A 17510-nucleotide genomic window follows, 5' to 3' on the forward strand; every position below is an offset into this window, starting at 1 on the left:
CCAGAATCGCTCCCACGGCCCGCCTGCAGGGGGCCAGCGGGGCAGCTGGGGATCACTTAGCCCTACCTACTGCCCCTCGTGTTTTGAACCGTGGGCACACACATCATTCGGTACTTATTCAAAAAGCTACATGAAGGTTTCAAACGCATTGACTTCCGTTGGTTTCTTTCTTCCTTTTTTTTTTTTTTTTTTTTTCATTCCAAGCGCCAGTGAAGGCCGTGCCTGGGTTCTTACACGGCCGCCGCCCACGCCCGCCTCTCGGGCCCTCCGCCCCCCTACCTTGCCAGCGCCTGGACCTTCGTGACGTGCCGCTCTTCCTGCTCGGCCACCTTCTTTTTCAACGCGTCCACCTCCTGCCGGAGCGCAGCGGAATGCTCCATCTCACCGTCGAGCAGGTTCCGCAAAGACCTGGGAAGAGGGGGCCCGATCCGTTCAGATGCCGTCGGCAGAGTCCACTGGTCCAGAACACAGTTGTTTACACAAGTCCCAACCCCTCCGTTTTCTCCAGGGGCCCCCGCAAACTGGAATCTCGCGTCAGGGTATTTACAGAGATCCCAAACTCGGCTTAAGGGCCTCAGAGTAAGGAGGAGGACGTGGCCCGGGATCCGTGCCCCCGACAGCCCATAGGAGGGGCCCATCAAGGGGAGACAAGGAGTTCAGAGAATCCCAGGCAAGCCCCTTTCAAGGCATCCCACCCAAAGGGGCGGCACGTTAAGGGAGACCATTTTGTGACAGTCACCCCAGAAAAGAGACAGGAGCGGGTACCAGGACAGGCCACACGCATCCTCTGAAACGTCCGTGAGGAACACCGACAGAGGCCCACCCTCAACTCCAAAGCTGCCCCAACGTGCGCTGTAACCCTGCCCCCTGCCATCTCCAGGTGAAAACGACAGATACGACGTTCTATGGAGCGGTCTAGTTAGACATCGCGTGGATCCCGTTTCACACTATGTCTGGGAGCTCGCCTTCCAAAATACGTCCATTTGCTGGTCACCCTTGGTCTTGCAAAGCAAACAAGATGGCACCTCTTCCCGAAATAACCACAGGTTGCCGCCGAGGAGTGAGCCATACGTGGTTCTGATGGTCTCGGGGACCTCAAACGGCTTTTTCTGGCAAACATAAACTGACTTTGGGGCACCTACTATCCTAAAACTGTACACAGGCCAGCTGATACCAGGATAGATGCACAGGGGTGGGGGTGAGCTTGGCACGCACCCAGCCCTGTCGCTCATTCAACTCTGAGGCCTGTGTTCCTTCAGGATTTTGAGAAAATTCCCTTCCTGGGGCCCGGAACCCCCCAACACAAACATGGTCCGGTTTTTGTTTTTGTTTTTGTTTTTGTTTTCTGGAAAGGAGAAATTAACAGACAGGGACTATCTTTCTTCATAAGGTAAGACAAAACCTACGGCTTCTTGCAAGAGAACAGTTCCAGCTGCAGCAAGGAAAAACAATGCTCTAATGTCTACAAGCCCCTCCTTTTAAAGCCCCTCCTTATTTTAGTTGGAAAATCGTGCTGTCTGAAGATCTCTTTTTTAAAAAATTATCTTTTCTTTTTAGAAATCATGCTTGTTTGCTTTTATGGGTTTCCATACAGGATGGGGAAGAAGCTTGGGAAGCAGGGCCCAAGAGGAGGTTTAAAAAGGACAATTGTGATGGGTTGGCACCACGGACACCAAATTCCTACCCTGAGGGAAAGAGTGAGAAAGCCCCAGGAACCCGCACGTGCAGGCTCACGTGGGCACCTGCCCGAACCCCCCAGGACGCAGCACCGTCAGGCTCACAGAAGCCTTACCGACAACTGCGGGCAAATCCTTCCACCCACCGCCCCGTAGCCAAGACAAGGTCCTGGCGGTTGAGAAGTTCACGTTCAAGGCAGCCGGGTGGCAACAATGTGGCCATCTACCATTGGTTTCAACGGGAAACCACACACGAACAGAGCCCTGCACCTTTGTCCATCTGCAGGCGGCCTGCCCTGGGTACCCCCGATGCGAGAAAACTAAGTGTCTGAATGCTTGGAACACGGGACGATAGGCTCTCAGTTCGAAGATCACTCCAAAGACTGCTCTGGGCGGCGGGGGGAAGGAGGAAGACTGGAGGTATCTTTTCGAGGAGGGGAGAACGTTCTCAAGCGGACCTTGGTGATGGCTGCGTATGTCCACAAACACCGAAAACCACTGAACTGTACCCTTTAAGTGGGTCGATGATATAATGTGTGAATTGTATCCCAGAGGCTCTTTTACAAGAGAAATTTTTTAAAAGACTGCTTTACCAAATTCTTAGTTTGTTCCAAGGTAGAGCCCGGATTGTAAGGTTTTCATCCCCTGCCAATAGTAAAGTGGCTCGTCTCACACTAAAGGAACCACCGATCACAATTCTGTCAACCAAGCACTCTTCCCTCCGTCTGGGACCCCCCACGTTCCTGAGGTGGGACGTCGGAGAGACGACCCTCCAGGCCTGACGGTCAGGCTACCTGTTCTCTTCCTCCAGCTCGTCTTTCCGGGTCATCATGGCCACGATGGCTTGGCGCAGTTCATCTGAGGGAAGAAAGCACGGTTGAGATTAACCAGCAGACCCCGCGTGTTACAGCCGTCCCCTCACAGACATGCATCGAGTGCTATTGAGGGCAAGCTGTCTAGACGAGCTCCCCTTTTCCCTTTCAAGATTAATTCCTGTACAGCCTGCAAGACCCAACGGGCCCAAGCTGATCACTTCTCAGCCCCACAAAAACGGGAGGGCGGGGCCGCACGGGGAGCGTGGAGGGCTCCCCTCCGTCAGCTGCTGCGGGACGAGACGGCCTTGCAGCTCCTAAACGCTGTTCCGAGTCCCTGATACCGGACAACATCTGCTCTGAACAAGGATCCCCTCCACCCCCAGTTACAACCGTTTATCAACAGAGGAGAAAGAGCCGATTGAGAGACATAGGGCTCCACACAGACCTACAAATACTTACCCGAGTTTACGAAGAGATCTGGTCTAGTCCTACACGGCTCTCTATAGTTCGTACACAGGCGACAGTGAAAAGGGGTTGCCTGTCCAGTGCACAGTCTGTAATTATTTATAGGGGCTACTCTTCTGGACACCTTCAACTTAAGAAAGCATGGCTAGAAAACCATGCTTTTAGATTAGCATCCGAGTTTCTGATCTGCAAACGTAACTGTTGTCTCAACCCATCCTCATGTGAAAGACGTCGTTCACCTATCACTCGGATCTCAAGACCCAGACCTTCTGGATTTGTTTTGTTTTTCAACCCCTGACAAACCTTGTGAATGGTTTCCCCCCTTGGGACTCGCTGCTAGAAAGCTCCCAGCCAAAACTGCCTGTCTGGGAAGTGCTCACATCCGTGTGGCAACCACAATGTGCCCTAACCCTCCCCCACCCATCTTCTGCAACCTGTATCTCCACCTCGGGCCAAAGTACTCACAACCTGTGGCACGTTGCAAAGGCTATCTTAAGACGCTACTTCAAATCCTCTTTTGGAAAGAGACAGGAGTTTTGGTTTCTTCCTTTTAGTTAAAATTGAAATCCTTCGACTTGCCAAGCTCTAGTTCAGGGCCCTTGGCACTATCTCATTTAATTCGTTATGCACATCTAAGAAATGCACGTCACCATCCCAGCTCCCGGGGTATGAAGAAACTGCAGGAGTGGAAAGAGAAGTAAGGGGGGGGGGGGGGGAGACCAACAGGTGGGTCCTCTGGGTCCCCTCATACTCAGAATGCCCAGGGAGAAAGACGCCCGCCAAAGACCCCGAGGCAAGAAATGGGGCCACAGGACTAATGCTGTCCTCAGGCTGCAGGAGGGAAAAGGATATTCCACGGTCCGGGGCTCAGGGCAAGAAAAGGAAGGAAAGGTATTAGAGAGGCTCCTCCTCAGCCTCTAGAGGCTGTTCCATTTGGATGAGGTGGCAACAAAGAAAGAGACCGTCCTGTCTCTAAAAGCAGAGCAGTCCCCTGGGCACCACATGGACACAAGTAGGCGGTCATCACCCTGACTCCCCCATCAAGCTTCTGACGGTACGAAACCTGTGCATTGTGCAGGGACAAAGTGGACCCTGTGAGGTGCCAGTGAGGAGGGAGGTCTGAGGCGTCCCTGCCCTGGGTCACTGAGGGGTCAGTGCGGAAGACCCCAAACAATCACTGGGTCGACACGTAGGCACTGAGCCCGTACAAGGTACAAGCACTCTTCTTGGTGAAAGGCAAGTGACCAGAACAGACCCACGTCTCTGCCTGCAGGAGGCCTCCTCTCTAGCAGGGGAGACAATCCAGCCAACAGGCACACGGCACCGAGAGGGTGGTCAGGGATGCCAAGAGGAAAGGAAAGCAAGGCCAAGGGCAAACGAAGGGACAGCAGTGTCACTGCACACGAAGTGCTCCGGAAAGGCCCCTCTGAGCAGAGCCGGCCGCGCTGCTACGTGGAGGAAAAACATGCCACATGGCAAAAAGCACATGCAAAGGCCCGGAGACCGGTGTGAGCTTGGTCACTGGGCCAGGGGGGCGGGGGCACTCCTCCAGGGGACGGGGGTGGGGAGACAGAAGAAGCAGCACACCAGGAGGGCCAAAAACAGCAGACAGAGACCCTGCCAGAGTCCGGGGGCATGGAGGGAAGATGCAGCACGCCGCCCTGAGTTCTAGAAACTTCCCTTCTGGAGGACTGGATGAGAATGCCAGCACCCCCGGCAAAGCATTTCAGGCCCACGACCTCACCAGGGCCACAGAGCAACTGCATGGGTCCCTATCTTCCAGTCCTCTTACAGGCACGCCAACGAGATGAAGGAGATTCAACGCCGAGAGCAGCGAATTCAAATCCAGATCCGTCCAATTCCAAACTCTGTGTTCGACCCCAGAGAACAGTTAACTGTTACGAGTCACGTGCATAGATGTAAGAACTTGGATTTTATCGACGCCTCACGGGGACATTAATCCATGTTACAGTGGAAGTGCACACTTGGCAGGTTACGTCACACAAGCACACACGTGTGAACGTCAGAGCCCTGCCCTGGGAGACGGGAACCAGCACGCAAAGCAGATAAAGCCGAGGAGCCTGTACCTGCCTCAGCTGTGCCCTGCCTGGAGTTGCAACAGCCCAGAGCTCACATATTCGTTCGTTCATTCATCGGTCAGCACCTACTGGGCACCCAGTAGGCACAAGATACCTTCCGAAGAAGAGAGCCAGGCTCCCAACTGAACTAAGGAAGAAATGTCTTTAAAGGAGAATCTCTTAATGGAGAACAACACACATTCGCATATGCCCATCATGAAATGGTCTACAGGACTTTGTCTTCTGAACTTGACCAAGTGTCTACGTTCCTGGCTCTCAGCCTCCTACCAGTGTCTCAGTGTCTCTGAGCCTTTCCCTTGTGTACAAGCAGCAAAAACAGCACCCACCTTCCCCAATTCCCTGGGGTGCTAGGATGTTGAGAGGAGCAAGGAGATGGGCAGGCCCTCGGTCGAGGCACTGACTCTTATACACTGCAGCAGGTGCATTCAGAACTCAGAAATCATCATGTTAAAAAAAATATTATCTGGGAGCGCCTGGGAGTCTCAGTCAGTTAAGCGTCCGACTTCAGCTCAGGTCATGATCTCACAGTCCGTGAGTTCAAGCCCCGCGTCGGGCTCTATGCTGACAGCTCAGAGCCTGGAGCCTCCTTCAGATTCTGTGTCTCCCCCTCTCTCTGCCCCTCCCCTGCTCGCACCCTGTCTCTGTCTCAAAAATAAATAAAAGCATTAAAAAAAATTTTTTTTAATTATTTGAAAAAGCTCAAGAAAGAAAAAAAGCCACACATAAGCATAACGCAGTAATTTGTTCCAGGATGTCATAGCCATGATAGGGGGCACCTGGGTGGCTCAGTCGGTTAAGCATGATGTCATAGCCATGAAAGGGGGAAAAAAAAAAAGACTTACTAAGACCAGGATAAGATCTGTCTTTCTCTTCAAGAAGCCCAGCACAAGTGGCAAGCAGCTATGGATTGTGGACACAGACCTGGGAATCATTCCTTTACTCCAACGACTGCTTAAATCCTGAATCTTCCTACAAAGCTGCCTTCCTGCTGTTTTCTACTGGTCTCAGCTTTCTTACAGGGACAAAGAAAGAAGATACTCATTTGCAGGGAGTTGCCAGGAGGAGGCTGCAAGAGTGAAATTTTTTTCTTCAACAGACTTTTTAAAACCATCTCAGGTTCACAGCAGATTGCAAAGTACAGAGATTTTCCAGGCACCCTCTGCCCCCCCCCCCCGACAATCCCAGCCTCCCCCACTGTCAGCATCCCCACCACAGAGGGGCATTTGTTATGCTTCATGAACTCGCACAGACACATCATAACCACCCAAAGGGGACTTGTAGATCACAGGAGTTTGGAACATTGTAGGGACATATATCCACCGTTATAGTAACACACAACATAGTTTTACTGCCCGGCCAAATCCCTTGGGCTCCGCCCATTTATCCCTTTCTCCCCAAACACCCGCTGAAATCTTCCGTGAATCAGAGAATCTCCACTCGACCCATCAGCCTTCCATTCGGAAGTTGCACATCACAGACAGGTGGGACTGATGCTAACAAACCACTTGCTCTGGATCTAAGCCGAACTCTGCCGAGCCCATGTGCACAGCAGGGCCCCCCCACCGCCAGAGTGCTCAGCACAGGGTGCCCCCAACTGCTCAGTCCACCAGCTCTGCTCACCTCTGCAGGAGGGAGCCCTTCACCACCCAGAAACATGATCCTTATGCTGAGCGGTTTGCATCAGGCCCCTCCTGGTGTCACCAGGCATCGCCAGCCTCTGTACCTGGCCTCACCTGCACAGACAGCAGCCTCTGACCAGGTTTCCTGAGAGACCCTCTCGATTTTAACTATTTTGACCCTACCTGTGAACTGGTTCATGGATTTCATGGACGGAACCCATCTTTTCTCAAGTTCATGCCCAACTTCCAGTCTGATAAAACCCAACTCCTTTATTCGGGTCCAGACAAAAAGGTGTCATGTCCAGGAAGCCCTCTGTGATTTCCCTAACCCTCAACAAGTTGCAGAGTGTGCATTAAGTAACCACCTGTCTCCTGCACTTAGCTCACAACTCCTTATAGACATACAACATGTCAGGCATCTTGGGTCCCCAGAGGCCCAACAAGTCGGGTGCTTGGTCAAGGTTCACGGAAAAGGAGTGATCCAGAGAGACTATTCATATCCAACGACAATACCCCTGAAACTAACAAGAGTAATAGCGGCTACGTGATGAGTACTTTCTACGTGCTAAGTGTCAGCACCTGACAAGCCTTGTTTCAGTTTTCACAGCCACCTAATGAGGCCGCTGAGTACAGAGCAGAAACCCAAACCGGGACAAGGCCTGTAGGGTCTCAACTCACCTTCCCCACCCTAAGGCCAAGAATTATGGAAAATGCCCTTGGCAGGACCAAAAGCTGGAGAGGAAGTGCTTTCGTGGGGCGTGGGGAGTGGCAAGATGGTCAGGAATAGGTTCTAACAGCTTCCACTCCAACAAGAGCAATACCCAAGAAGAGCTGTTGTCAACAGGCTCCTGAGCTGAGAAGATCGGAGTTCAAACCCCAGCTCAGCCCCTAATTGCCTGGTAACCTTAAGTTGGGCTTGCATCTGTGCAAAATGCAGAATGGTGACCACACCACACTCCCTGCAGACTGGCTCCAAGACTCACGGGAGTTCCCCGCCTGGTGGACACAAGGCAGCCAATGCAGAGAAGTGGTTCAGGATCCCGAATTCTAGAGCGTACGACCAGGTTCAAATTCTGACTCTGCAGTCAGGTGACTCTGACCAAGTTACCCACCCTCTCTGAACACCGATTCCCTTATCTACAAAATGGGATCTCAACCGGCACCAGCTCATACAAATGCCATGAGAACTCAATAAGGTAATACGTAAATTAGGTGCTTAGAAAATGCTCAGCACCCCCTCCCCCACTCACGCTCTCTCAAAAAAATAAACATTTAAAAAAAAAAAAGAAAAGAAAATGCTCAGCAAATAGAAAACATACGACGCATTATCTATCCCTATAATTAGTGCCTTTTCCTTCAACAGCAGGGGACAGAAAGACAAGGACAAGGTAGTGGAGGCTGCCCAAGTAGGAGTTGGTGCAATTGAGCACATTTTCAGGAGTTAGGAGATTTCAGTGAGTTCCTGTATACCTCGACCTTGGGAAATAAAAGATTTTTTTTTAAGTGGTCTATGCCCTAAAGCAGCAGACTAGATAATAGAATTTTCTAAAGTGTCAAACAAGATCACCGTGGGCCACGTGGGAAATCAAACCCAGAAAGGGAGGGGTCACTTAGGGGAGGCTGAGTGTCCGGGTTCTGGGGACATACGACGTGCAGGATCCCAGATACCGCCACTCAGACTCTGCCCCTAAAAACTGCGTATTCGGTGGGGGAAAGACAACTCGGAACGAGAAGCAATCCTGACGAAGTCCCAGCAAACACAGGTGCTCTTCTGGCAAGAGGAACCACAGTAGCTGGAACGAGAGCTCGACCACAGGCTCGCCTCGGCGGGGCCCCGGTCCCACGAGGCTGGAGCCACCATGACAAACACCGGGATGACCAAGGCTGAGCTCCCCATCCCGCTGACATCACCTGCCCCACACACGGTGCATGCCGGCCTCCTGGACCATGCCCCTGCGTCTGCATCAACATCAGGATGACAGAGGACACAAACACAAGTCAAACATACTCAGATTCCGGGAATCACAAGAGAAAAGGGTGTCGTCAGACAGTCCCTCCCACCTTCCCCACACACCCCCCTCCCCGCCCCCCCCCCCCCCCCCCCCCCGTCGCCACTCAGAGTCAGGGTTAAAAACAAAATGTCCCAAGAGAGCGGCATTCCCTGACAAACACTCTCAACAGGCTTTACTTTATACACGTTCACCGTGCTGATTTTTCTCAGGCAGTAAAGCCAGCAGGTAACGTTGGGTTGGTGTGCACAGATCACAGAAATACAGTATTTCTCTGAGCAGCAGTGACACAGGCCGGCAGGGCCTCCTCCCAAACTGGTAATTTTTCTCCTCTCCCCAGCACCACGCATCCCATTATTGGTTTCAGGTCTAGCATCGTGGCCTTCCTCCTCTTCGTTACCTGCCACAATACACGTTTCAAGGGCCGACGGAGACACCTCTCTACACCGCGGCCTCCGCACAGCCCGGCGGAGCCGGGGTCCCCCTCACCTAGGGCTGAAAGGGGGAGGACCATCCACCTCAAAATCGCTTCCTTGCTCGGCTGCAGAGGACTGAATGGCAAATCCAACCCAGCACACAGGAGAATGTTCATTTTAACCACAAGAAACTGATCTGGGCAAACGAGCGGCATTTCTAACCACTGTGGAAAGGACGGATTCATCTGTAAATGTTACTGGGGCAGAGAACCATTCTGGGAGCAAGAAACAGGACTTCATCCCTGCCTCTGTTCTATATCCAAATAAATGTCAGAACGCGTCATTTCAATGTGAGCTGCGGCGACAAAACAGTGTCACTATGCGAACACACGTTTACGCCACAGCAGCAGAGACCTTGACATGAAAGCAAACAAGCCCATTAAGCAAATTCTGCTTTGTCTTGCTCGTGTTTTTTTCTTTTCTTTTGTTTTTAACTTCTGCCCATGGAGGGCCAATCTAACACAACACCGATCCACTATGGAAACTGGACACTCTTCAAGGCAGTCCCGGGCAGAGTAGAAAAACCAGGTCTTTCCATCAAATCCCAGATCCCTCAAGTCTCTGTTCAGGGACCCTGGGCACCCTCTGGCGGTCAGGCCCCTCAGCTGGAAGAACGGTGCTCACACCACCAGCCTCACGGGACAGGGCGGGGGTCGGCAGACGTTCTCCTGGAACTCAGCCACACTCCTCTGTCTCCGTCTACGCCTGCTTCTGTGCCACAAGGGCAGAGCTGAGCTGTCGTGACAGACACGGAGGGTCCTGCACGGCCTCACCTGGTTGCCATCTGGCCCCTTTCAGAAAAGGTCTGCCTGTCTTCGGAGAACGTCCAGGAACTCCCCCTCGCCTGTCCCATGGCCAGCCTCCTTCCATTCCGGGCTGGGGGCAGCGGTCTGCGGTGAGGAACGGGCCTGCCGGACACTCAGGCCGGCCAGTGGAGCTCACTGGCTGGAACCCAGTAAGACGGTCGACCAGACTGAAACGGACGCAAGGCGGCAGGGGAGCGGCTCCCGCTTCAGATACTGCGGACCGCTCCCCACCCCTTCAGAGGTCTCCTCAGCTTTGCCGCTGGTCCCTCCGACTGTCCTCGTTCAGCCTCCTGCCCTAGATGTCCTTCGTGTGCCTTCACCGGCTCCCAGGACAGGCTGCATCTACACCCAGGGCTCAAACACCACCTGAATCCCATGGACACCCAAAGCTCCAGCACACGTGCCCCACAGCCCCTTGGATGGTTCGCACCTTGACCAACTCCTCCACTCTTCCCTGCTTTGTCGGCCGCGGGGCGGACCCACTCCCCTTCTCTCATGCCTCTGCGTCTTGGCACAGGCAGTCCTGAAGGACTCAGAGCCTGCTCCAGGCTTGGGCCAGAGAGCACCTCTTCCATGAGGCCCTCCCCCACCAGCAGGGGGAACAACAAGTCTTACCCACACCCTCCTCAGGAGTCTGCCCCCACAGTCCTCCAACTACAGCCAGGGAAATCTGGGATGGCTTGTTACCCCAAACCGAGCCAATCACAGGGAGTCCTCCAGAAGTTTGGGATGGGCCAGTATTGGACTCGACCAGATGCATCTGGCCAAGAGAAAAACATTCTAATTTGCTCCACCAAGATCCACATGCCAGAAGCTGAGCAGAGGGCCACTGGCCAGGCCAGGGACAAAGGAGCTAAAAGACACAGGGGCAGAAGGCCACCCAAGAGAGACACCAGTATAACCCCTCCAGGCAAACCCAGCACTGAAAAAAATATGGAGATTCACAAAGGGAGTGGTGTCTCAAGTGTCTAACGTGAGCCACAGAGTGCTGCTTAACACCGGGGCAAGGCCACAGGGAAACCCAAAGTCTACGAAGAATCCCTACTGACCTGGGAAAGGCAGCAGTGGCTGACCTGGTCTCTTACTGCACAGATGTACGAGCCAGCACAGCTCTCTGAGGGTCACTTTCAGAGACACAGAGCCACAAGAATGACACAGGGATAGAGGAAGGGCCACCCCAACTCCTGCCAGGCTCCCGGAAGCCCCTACTGTTCTGCCCTCGTGTCCGAAACCTCAGCTGTTCTAAGTCCTCACAGCCAATGAGGCCAACTGAGACCCGGCTCTCCCTAAGCCCCGCCGGCCCTCGTCTACGGAAGCAGCAAAGCCCAGAACAGGGGAGTGGGGGAGCAGAAGAGGAAGCCCCCCACCTGCCCCAGCCCCTGGCCACAGTATACTATGCAAGACCTTAGGAATGAGTGAAGGGTGGGATGGATTAAGGAGTGAGCGACACCCACTGCCAAAGCCTGCTCTTCTCCAGGCGCAGAGAATACGATGGGCCAGGCAGAAATGTCAACTGCGTGTAATCAGAAGTTCACAGCCTCCCCAGAAAACACTAACCAGCAGATTCACAGCTATAATTTCCTGTCCCCATGACACAAGTTCAGGCTCAAACACACCTTTTTCCTATGCATCTTGGGAATGGATACCCACAGAAGGGAGGGAACGAATTCTTTTATCATTACCAGGACCTAAAACTGGACCATTCCCCTCCTCCTTGGCACATGAATCCACCCACATGAATCCCCGATTTCAAACAGATCAGCAGAGCAGGGACCAACATAAACGTGGATGCACACCGTGGATAACCCCATTCACACGGTGATTATGGGGGTCGGGTTAGTATAGAAAGTACTGAGACAGCGATGTGGCAGGAAGGGGACAGCCCTCCCCTGTTCAGACATTGAAGGCCCTTCAATGAAGGGGGGAAATTATCTTGACAGTAATTTTGAAAAGGGAGTTAAAGATCATTTGAAGAGGGAGTCCAGGAATAGGCGAACTAGATGTGGTCTATCAGGGTGTGCACGTGGGCGTGCACACTCACATATGCATAGATCTGTGTAATAGTTCTTTGCCTTTATAAAAAGCACCTCTTCCCAAAGACCTCAAAGAGCCTTTACAAATGCTCCCCTGCGGCCCATACTCCGTTCTATTTAAAGAGACCGCTCCTGAGGGCACATGCACGGAAATAAATAATACGCTTCTATCACTATATACTTAACCTACACCGTCTTTTTTCAGACTTTACTGCTTTTTCTAACTTTGCCTGTCTACCCGCTCCTGCCCATCTCCAGGACAAAGGACCGACTGTATCGAGCTCCACTGTAATTTCTGAGATCCATCCAGGCCCTTGCTGCTTTCTCTTCTGTTCCCAGCCTCCCCCTTCCCCTGCCCACCCAGGGTTTCTACTGTGCGATTTGGTAAGTTGGGGGTGAAACGGCCCTAGACCGGCTGCCTGAGCTCCGAGGGCCAGGAGCTACCCTGCAGAGAGTTTCCTACGGGCCCAGCCAGGGGAACGCACTTTCTATCCACAATCTCCTTTAATTCTTGCTACCTCCAGAAGAGCAAGGCCTACTGCACCAATTCCGTGCATGGGGAAACAAAGGCCCAAAAAAGCAAAGGCACCTGCCGCAGGCCACAAAGCCAGGGGCCGGCCTCCCTGGGAAGCCTGTCCCCGACCTGCAGTGGCAGCACCAGGCCAAGCCACCCCTGGGATGGGGCCCCAGCCTGTGGCCTGCGCTCCCCCAGCCTCTGCCGGCGAGGGAAACGTGAGAAATCAATTCAAATCTCCACCCGCCCCACCCTTCACTCTACTGTTTCTACAAAATCTAGTAGAACAAAGGAAAAGATCTGAGAAACCCAAGGGAACAAAATGAGAAAGTCACAAGGGAAAGAAAAATACCTTGCAACAATCTGATCAAGTTCTAGACCTTTATCATCCTCTCCGTAGGTGTAATTTGGGGGTTCTCTCTCATTTGCAAACACACACTCTCACACACACAGTGTATTCACAGCAACTGTTTAACACAAACTTTAAAGCAAGTGTCCAAAAAGCAAAGGCAGACCGGGCCCCACAAGCAACCGTAGTGGACACAACAGGGTCCTCAAAGGAACATGGGGAAGCTGGAGGAGGGGAGAGCATGCCCCCCACCCCCAACAAGGCAGCGGCCCCTGCCCCCAGTCCACTGTCCCACAAAGGGCACATCCCAGGCTGCCACCGATTTGGATTTGTCAAGCGAAGCCAGCAACCACATTTTTAAGTAAATCGGATTTTAAATGGGGTTGACAAGGCCTCAACAAACAGGCCCAATGCATCATGGCCACGGGCCACCACTTTGAGAGCCGTGCCCTGAAGCTGGAACTCCTGACTGCCACCAGCCTGGAGACGCACGATAAGCGGGGCACACAGGTGGAGCCATTGAGACACAAACAAAATGGCTTCCTAGAGAACGTCCCAAGTGTGGAGTTGGAAGGGGCTGGTGGGACTCGGCACCCCAGGAAAACTCCCCAGGAACCTCAAAGCGATGGACTTAGGGAGCAGCAAGGGTCCAAGCGCCCCCGCCCTTTCAGAGACACCTGGAAAAGCGGAATACACACACACACACACACACACACACACACACACACAGAACCATCAGCTTAGAAGGAACGAGAGGGACTCGGGGGTGGGGGCCGGGGGAGGGCTCTTTCCACACATTTTTTTTCCTATCAACGAGTATAGTCTCTACATTTATTTTCTCAAGTTAAAAAGAAAAAGAGAGGTATCGGGATACCATCTACCTTTAAAGAGGCGTCTGCCTTAAGAACTAAAAGCAGTTTTAAAGGTTGCTTCAAGCAGAAAAAAATAGAATGTAGGGACTTACCTGGTAAGACAGTAGATGGGGGTGGGGGGTGGGCATAAGGTTGTGGTTTTGTTTTTTTTAATAATGCACTGAGGTGAAACTTTTTAATGTTTATTTATTTTTGAGGGGAGGGGCAGAGAGAGAGGGAGACAGAGGATCCGAAGTGGGCTCTGTGCGGACAGCAGAGAGCTCGACGCGGGGCTGGAGCTCACCAACCAGGAGATCATGACCTGAGCCAAAGTCAGATACTTAACCGACTGAGCCATCCAGGCATCCCAAAATCAACTTTAAAGTGACGAATTCAGGGATGCCTAGCACACCGCACATCGTACAGCCACCACCCTGACCTAGCTGTCAAACACTTCTCCCTGGCCCCTACCTGTGACACACTTTCTCCCATAGGTCCCCCCACCCAGCAACCACCCGTCCGCTTTCTGGCCCTCTGGAATTTCCTTCCCCAGACGGTCCACAAATCCAAGCCTCCAACACGTACCCTTTTGAGAATGGTTTGTGCCACTCGGTTGCCGTGGCTCGCCCTGGTGTCAGGACCGCGTCCTCTGTAGGGCTGGGCACCAGTGGGCCGCAGGGATAAACCACATCGGTTCGTCCGTTCACCCTTCGACGGACATGCGGGCTATTTCTACCGCTGGGGGATCGTCAATGGTGCTGCCATGAACATTTATGTACGTGAACTTGATGGAGTCTCTACTTTCAACTCTTCGGGGGTTGACACCTACAGTGGAATTGTGGGGTCACAGGGGAATTCTGTCGCACTTTTCGAAAAACCGCCAAACCGTTTTCCACACTGAGGCAGGAACTGTTTAAAACCGCCACCCCTCACAGAAGAACTCAGATGTGCGTGGCAGCCACCCGGGCCCTCACCACCCAGGCTGGTCAATTCCTACCATTCTTATTTTCGTCCTCGTTCACTGCCAAGTATTTTTCCAACAAGAAACCACTTCGGACACAGTTCAGAAATGGATTCTGGAGAAGACGACAGCCAGTGGAGACGGAAGGGGCAGGAGGCCGCTGCTCACCCAAGGGGATTCCACAGGGAGGGGCAGGCGCTTTACTTCCCCATCCTACCTGGAGCCTGGGATCTTCCCCTTCAGTGTTATGGGCTCAAGCGTTTCATAAAGAAAGGAAGGCCCGGTGAGAAACACCGAGTAGAAACCAGGCCAGTGGCTGGTTTTAAGGTGACAAGTAGGATACAGGTGTTAACTGGATGGCATGGGATAAATGTGAAGCTACGGAAAGCAGGGCCTACCTGCTCGTCAGTGCACCCAGGTCGTCAGCTGGGTCAGCAGGTGCCCAGAAGGAGGTGAACGTTCCACAGAGGAACTCGCCTGGCCCCACAGGTCACTTCGTCCTGCTGCTGGGACAGTGGGATTCCACCTGGTTACCCACCTGCCCTGCGCTGTGCAGGAGGCCCAACCAAAATTCATCTTAGAGCAGGTCCTGTCCCGCTGGGCCCCACCCCGGCCTGACCCGTGAAGGCACGCGGGTCTCTGAGCCCCGGGTAAATGGAGAAACCACTTTCTCCCTCTGCAGCTGTGGAGAACATGATCTCCACCAGAGGAAAGGATTCTCACCATAAGGAACACAACCCTGGCAGCACTGTGTCCTCCCCACTACTCCAGAGACACCACTGCCAGAATTCTCTGCTCCCACAATGTCACCAACATGTAGAAATCAGAAGTAGACCCGCTCTGGAAAACAGTCTCCTGGGACTGACCCAGATCTGGTCAGCATCCACAACGTTCATGTACTACCTTAATCAAGAGACAAAAGGACACCACCACCCCGTTCTGTTTGGTGTGGCTTTTCTACGGGTCCCAGAGTTGTGCTCTGGTGCTACATCATGGGTGTGGACAGAGAATAAAGTCTCTGATGACAGAGGTGGCTTCCCTGGCTTCAACCCCCGGGAAAAGCAAAGCCTCCCTCCCCAGATCTCACTCTCCAGGGGCTGGACCTGGCAGGGCTTAAACAGAGTGAGGGAGCACCCAGGTGCTGAGGGAAGGTGGGGTCAGCACCACCCTGGGACAGAGCAGGGGACAGCAGATGTTGGAGGGTAACGGCTCTCCAGCCTGGCTGGGCTGCACGCTGGGAACACCTAGGAAGCTATTAAAAACATGGGGTGCCCGGGTGGCTCCGTCGGTTAAGGGTCTGACCCTTGGTTCCGGCTCAGGTCATGATCTCACAGTTTCATGAGTTTGAGCCCCATGTCAGGCTCTGTGCTGGCAGTGCGGTGCCTGCTTCAGATTCTCTCTCTCCCTCACTCTCTGCCCCTCCCCCGCTCATGCTGTCTCTCTCTCTCTCTCTGAAAAGTAAACTTTAAAAACACATTATTAAAAAAGCATGCATACACACCCACACCACCCAGGCTCAGACTACGTCACAGAGCACGTAAGCCAGAATCTCCAGGGGTGGGACAAGGGCATCAGTGTCCGTGTAAAGCTCAGCTGATGTCAACATGCAGCAGAGGGTGGCCAGGAGACCCCAGGCTGCAGACGACTCAGCACAGCAACAGAGGGCCACATGCCAGTATTCAAGAGCCCCCACTGGGGGCCAGCCACTGTCCACAGAACTTCGCAGACGCTCCCTCAGACGAGCCCCCCAGTAATCCCCAAAACTACAAGCTGCCGCTGTTCTTATTTTTCAGATGAGCCAACAAACGCTCAGGGAGGTTAAATGACCTGCTCAGGGTCACACAGCTCGGACACTGGGGAAGCCTGCCAGGCCAAGGGCCTGTGTTCCCCATCACCAGGTTGCATAGCCAGCTGGGGCCGGTGGGGGGGGGGGGGGGGGGGGGGCTCTGTCCTTTGTCCTGAAGGAGGCCCCTTCAGGCAAAGGTGAAGGATACATGTACCCCGACGCTCAGACAAGCCCTAGTAGCCGCTCCAGCCGCTCTCAGGTGTTCATGAAGAGCAGGCCGCCCGTGGCAGGGCTACAACTTAAAGGGGACACAGCGCCCCCAGAGGCGGCTTGGGGTTTCAGTGTGACTGGCGAGCGAGCCAGAAGGGCAGAGCCCACGGGGACGGACCAGGGCCCCGGGTTCTAGTGCTTGTCCTGCACGCGGTAATTTTGTCTCTACTGCTGACGTGGGAGCGAAGGTCAGGGCTCAGCTGTATTAAAGGAACCAAGAAGTTCCTTGTCTCACGGGGCTGATGGGGTCATCCTCCACTTTAGAGGTGGAAGAAACAAGAAGTCAAAGAGCTCTTCCAATGACAGCCGCTAGCAGGATACATGCCCGTACGCACCAGACGTCGGATCGGATGCAGTGGAAACGGTCTCATCAAGTGCTCCCAACAGCCTTTTGAAGCAGGTTCTAGAAGCAAACCCACTTTATCGGTAAGGAAACAGGCACTGATCACAACCCAGGCGACCTGACAATGAGACACACGCACAACTGCAACTACCATGCGATACCCACAGTCTCCCCAACCCCACAGCCCCACGGTGGGATCTCACGGAGGCCAGGGCTCCGTACCGGCGATATTTACCACGCCCCACGTACACCCCCAAACAGGTCAACATTCCCGATTTTCATCGGGGACAAGGCCTCGGCAGGGTCTAGGCAGCCTCCTGGGCCAGGGGTCAGGGCACACCTTCCCCAGCTCCTCCTCATTATTCCTTCTACGAACAGAGCCCTCAGCAGGGAGCCCCGGAGAACACCTGATCCCAGGGTCCGGTGCTGCGGGAGACA

General features: G+C 53.6%; 1 protein-coding gene across 9 annotated transcripts in view; it reads right to left on the bottom strand.

Moving 5' to 3' along the window:
* Positions 1-17510, bottom strand: part of SNX29 (sorting nexin 29) — a 495580-nt gene that overhangs the window by 371593 nt on the left and 106477 nt on the right. For all 9 annotated transcript variants that reach the window (XR_006212700.1, XM_042972465.1, XM_042972468.1 and 6 more), the window contains 2 exons: positions 2471-2534; positions 280-408 (listed from right to left, as the gene is read on the bottom strand). Coding sequence is in view for 8 of the 9 variants with exons in the window: in XM_042972465.1 (XP_042828399.1) it covers positions 280-408; positions 2471-2534 (193 nt within the window). In the remaining variant the exon portion in view is untranslated. The remainder of the gene's footprint in view (positions 1-279; positions 409-2470; positions 2535-17510) is intronic.

The sequence above is a fragment of the Panthera tigris genome, chromosome E3 (genome assembly GCF_018350195.1).
Source record: "Panthera tigris isolate Pti1 chromosome E3, P.tigris_Pti1_mat1.1, whole genome shotgun sequence".
NCBI classification, from domain to species: domain Eukaryota; kingdom Metazoa; phylum Chordata; class Mammalia; order Carnivora; family Felidae; genus Panthera; species Panthera tigris.